Here is a 3,652-nt window from a genome sequence, read left to right as displayed (position 1 = left end):
TACACAAAGACTTGAAAATGGACACCATACAGGAATTCCTCACCAAAAAGCACTCCAAATTCAAATCCAAAGTCCTCAATCATTCAAACCCACTACTCCAAGACACATTTAAAATCACCCCACCTCAAACTAACCAGGGCCAAAAATCCATCATGGCCCCCCTTAACTGGGATTAGGATTAATTGTGTTAATAAGCAGCAACCCCAATAAAATAGAGATCATGATGAAAGAACTCCATGAAAAGTCTGTGCGGGTGGGACTAAAACTGAACCTAAATAGACATTTAATTACATTGGGCAAGGAACATCAAACGGCTGAGACAACAGGAGAATACGACTGAGCGTATTCGGCACACGGAAAATTGGGATATATTCTCAAAAACCAAAATATCCCCATAAGTCTAAAAATAAAGGTCTACGACGCATGCATCTTACACATATCTACATATGGACTGGAAACTGTAACCATCACTGATAAAATGGCCGAACGCCTTTTTCGAATCAGCCTACGAAACAAAATACGCAATACAGAAATAAGGAGGAGGACGAAAGTAAAAGACATAATTGAGCGGGTAGCTGACGATGGACACCAAGGACACCAATAAGTGGATAAAACGCCTATTAAAATGGCGGCCACGATCCACAAACAGATGCATTGGAAGACCCTAAAAAAGATGGATATACGACATCAAGCAGTCGATGGGTCAAAAAAAATAGAGAATGAAAACGTTTTAGATTGTTAAATTGTGTATGTCTTTTTGCATGATTGATGAGATATATTAAGTTCAACTGCATTTTTCGTCAACAGCGCTTGAATTTTTTTAGGGTGTGTCGCCTTCATGCACTAATCAACCTTGTAAAGGATAGACCTCCATCATATCACAAAATCTGCTCAGTATGCATAAAAATTAAAAAAAAGGTTTGTTGGTACTTACCTCTCAAGTGCAGAAAAACTGACAACTGATATGCCCAAAGAAGGAATGATTATGTTTTAATGTGTCTGATAATGGTGGGGCATTATCTACTGATCTGATCTATGGCGGATGAAGGAGGGGGAGCGCAGAGGCTGCGCATCTCTTCCTAAGCATATACTTTTCATATGGTTTCCTTTGTTGTTTTTTTAAATACTATTTATTGTTGTATGTAGTTTTTGTTTTGTTTTTGTTTTGTTTGTTAGTGCAATAAAAAACCTGCAGTATAAAGGTTGTGGTAGACCAAAAGTCAATTCATCAATGCGCCCCCCTCAAGAAACTCCTAGGTCCGTCGCTAGATGTAATGTGAAAATAGGATATGCACTAAAATGATCATTATTCCGAGGAAATAAAAAAGATACCAATTTGTACACATAGCAGGTATATTTTAAGCGTTGCGTCAAGCGCAATTGCTTGATGTGAACAAATCTAATCTGCGCTTTGATACCTCAGGTATTATACGTTCTATGTACATATATGCCAAACTTCCTAGAAAGGTCGCAGGAAAGGAATTGCAGATTTGTTATTCCATTGTTCATTATTTACATCAAAAGTTGCATAATTATAAATATCTCACACATTATGACCTTCGGCGCCACGCACTTCAGGATATAAAAGTGTTCAGGATCAAAAAATTTGTTATTTCCTGCCTTGTTAATGCCGTGGACTCCTTAGGTTTATACCCCTCCGATTTTCGTTTCAGCAATGCAATCAAATTTAGATATTTTTTGATGTTGACATTCTGCTTGATTCAAATTTCCGTTTTTAACATCGAGTAGTAGCACCAAAGAGATGGAGGCTAAATTTTATGGAAATAAAACTTCAACTCCTCTGTTCTTATTGAGTGTTTAAAAAAACTCGGCGTTAATGAAAGTAATTTATTATGTATTTGACTCCAATCGCAATTACATTATTAAACGGTCAGATGCTGAACTTATTCCTCGCCCAACAACCAGAAGTAGTAACTGGTCAATCTAGTGAACACGCCTGGAGCACCAACAGAACAGCCTAAATCGCTCCCATAAGACGCAATTCCGACCTGAAAATCAAATATTATTCAAGGGTGCTCATTTTATAGTGTTCAGAAACAGTGCCCAGGAAAATCCGAATAATACGTGTTATTTTTTTGGGCCATTCCAGCGTTTTATATTTAGAATATTCCAACCAGTGGTTGAAAAACAAATATTCAGTTTCTGAATGTTTCTCAATTTATCAGTATAAATTGGAAATTGAAAGCAAGTCAAGGCTAAGTTCGTACTTGTGATTAGCTTTAAGCTGTCTTGCACCACTAATAACCTCAGTAAATCAGCGTATAATTTTAAAAAATTAACTTTCATGTAAATACAATAAAACTCTTTGAAGGAAAGACGCCCGTTTGAACTGAGCTTGCATTTAAAGCAAACAATCATACTCTGACCAATAAGGAATAATATTTTTCAGCAACCGTTCCGCTATTCAAGATTAATGAAAAACTCTGTGTCTAAACCATCATAACTTAGTTTTCTTATTAATCACAGATCCAAATCCATCGCGTTACGTGGTAACTTAACTTACCTGAGTTCCATTAACCACTAATGGACTTCCACTATCTCCCAAGCAAATATTTTTTCCGTTCTGCATTCCTGTAGTACAAATTTGAGACGTCTGAACTTTGCCCAAGTACGGAATAGTGCAAGCTAGAAAGGGAATAATTGTCATCTCAATTTTCCTGAGAACATTAGAGTAATTTGGGTCTGTATCGTTGATTTTTCCCCATCCAGCTACCATTCCCAAATCGTCGGCAAATGTCAATAGAATATCGCCTAATGGTGGAGTGGAAATTGTCGAAATCGAATCTGCGAATAAAATTATTATAAAAAATATATCAACTGAAATCCACAAAGAATGATTACCGTTAAGTGTAACGTTTTGCTCTAAATGAACAATCGCTATATCGTGCAAATGTAAATCGGGATCAAAGTCTTGATGAATCGTAAAAACTGAGGAATTCAGTTTCACTTGGGCGCCGTCTTCTTCTAAATTATGAGCACCGAGTTTTATTGTTACACTGGATGCTCTAAAAATTCCAATGGTACCTAATGTAGGCATAGTAAAGTATGTCCCATTTCCATCACTTTTATCGAATATCTCCATAATTTAGCTACCAGACAAATAATTATAATAATAAAATTATTATAACTTCCTCTTCCAAGGAAGTTATACAAAGTGGAATTAACGACTTAATTTGAAACCAATTTTCAAATTTTAGTATCAAAGTGTCAAAAGCACAACTTAAAAAAATAAATGATTTTAAAAGCGTTTTCCAAATATTCCATAATTGCCATTATTTTCCATGACGATTGAACGTGCATCTTTAATCTCTCGAAAAATAGGCAAACATTATCCAAAAAACTTTTGCATACTACCCAAGTGAACGCTATTAATTTTTGAAAAGGCAAGACGCCAATATTGAATCTCCCAGTAGAAATTTGTCAAATCAAATCCAAATATGCGCTATTGACACAGAAAATGTGAAATGTATTTTGTGGATAAAGCGAATGACTAATGCAAAACATATCACATAGAATATAAAAGAACAACCAACTGTACTGTATGTATTATATGTTGTAGTATTTTATTTTTTTTGCTCGCTTTGCCCATATAATTTGTGAATTTTTCTGTGGCAATAAACCATATTTTGAT

The 3,652-nt window shown here is 35.5% G+C and overlaps 2 protein-coding genes across 2 annotated transcripts in view; both read right to left on the bottom strand.

The window, feature by feature from the left end:
- LOC109540676 overlaps window positions 1-1,018 on the bottom strand; it is a 5,016-nt gene extending 3,998 nt beyond the window's left edge. The window contains exon 1 of the mRNA XM_019909121.2: window positions 935-1,018. The gene's annotated coding sequence lies outside the window, so the exon portion shown is untranslated. The remainder of the gene's footprint in view (window positions 1-934) is intronic.
- An 816-nt stretch (window positions 1,019-1,834) lies between these two features.
- Window positions 1,835-3,652, bottom strand: part of LOC109540640 (brachyurin) — a 6,892-nt gene continuing 5,074 nt past the window's right edge. Inside the window, exons 4-6 of the mRNA XM_019909076.2 lie at window positions 2,863-3,026; window positions 2,525-2,805; window positions 1,835-2,009 (exon numbers count right to left, since the gene is read on the bottom strand). Of these exons, the coding sequence (XP_019764635.1) occupies window positions 1,905-2,009; window positions 2,525-2,805; window positions 2,863-3,026 (550 nt within the window). The 3' untranslated portion in view covers window positions 1,835-1,904. The remainder of the gene's footprint in view (window positions 2,010-2,524; window positions 2,806-2,862; window positions 3,027-3,652) is intronic.

This window comes from Dendroctonus ponderosae, unplaced genomic scaffold, assembly GCF_020466585.1.
Source record: "Dendroctonus ponderosae isolate FM_Combo_2020 unplaced genomic scaffold, Dpon_F_20191213v2 Dpon_F_20191213_6, whole genome shotgun sequence".
Classification (NCBI taxonomy): Eukaryota; Metazoa; Arthropoda; class Insecta; order Coleoptera; family Curculionidae; genus Dendroctonus; species Dendroctonus ponderosae.
The sequence above is the reverse complement of the archived record's forward strand: the minus strand, read 5'-3'. Positions and strand labels throughout refer to the sequence as shown.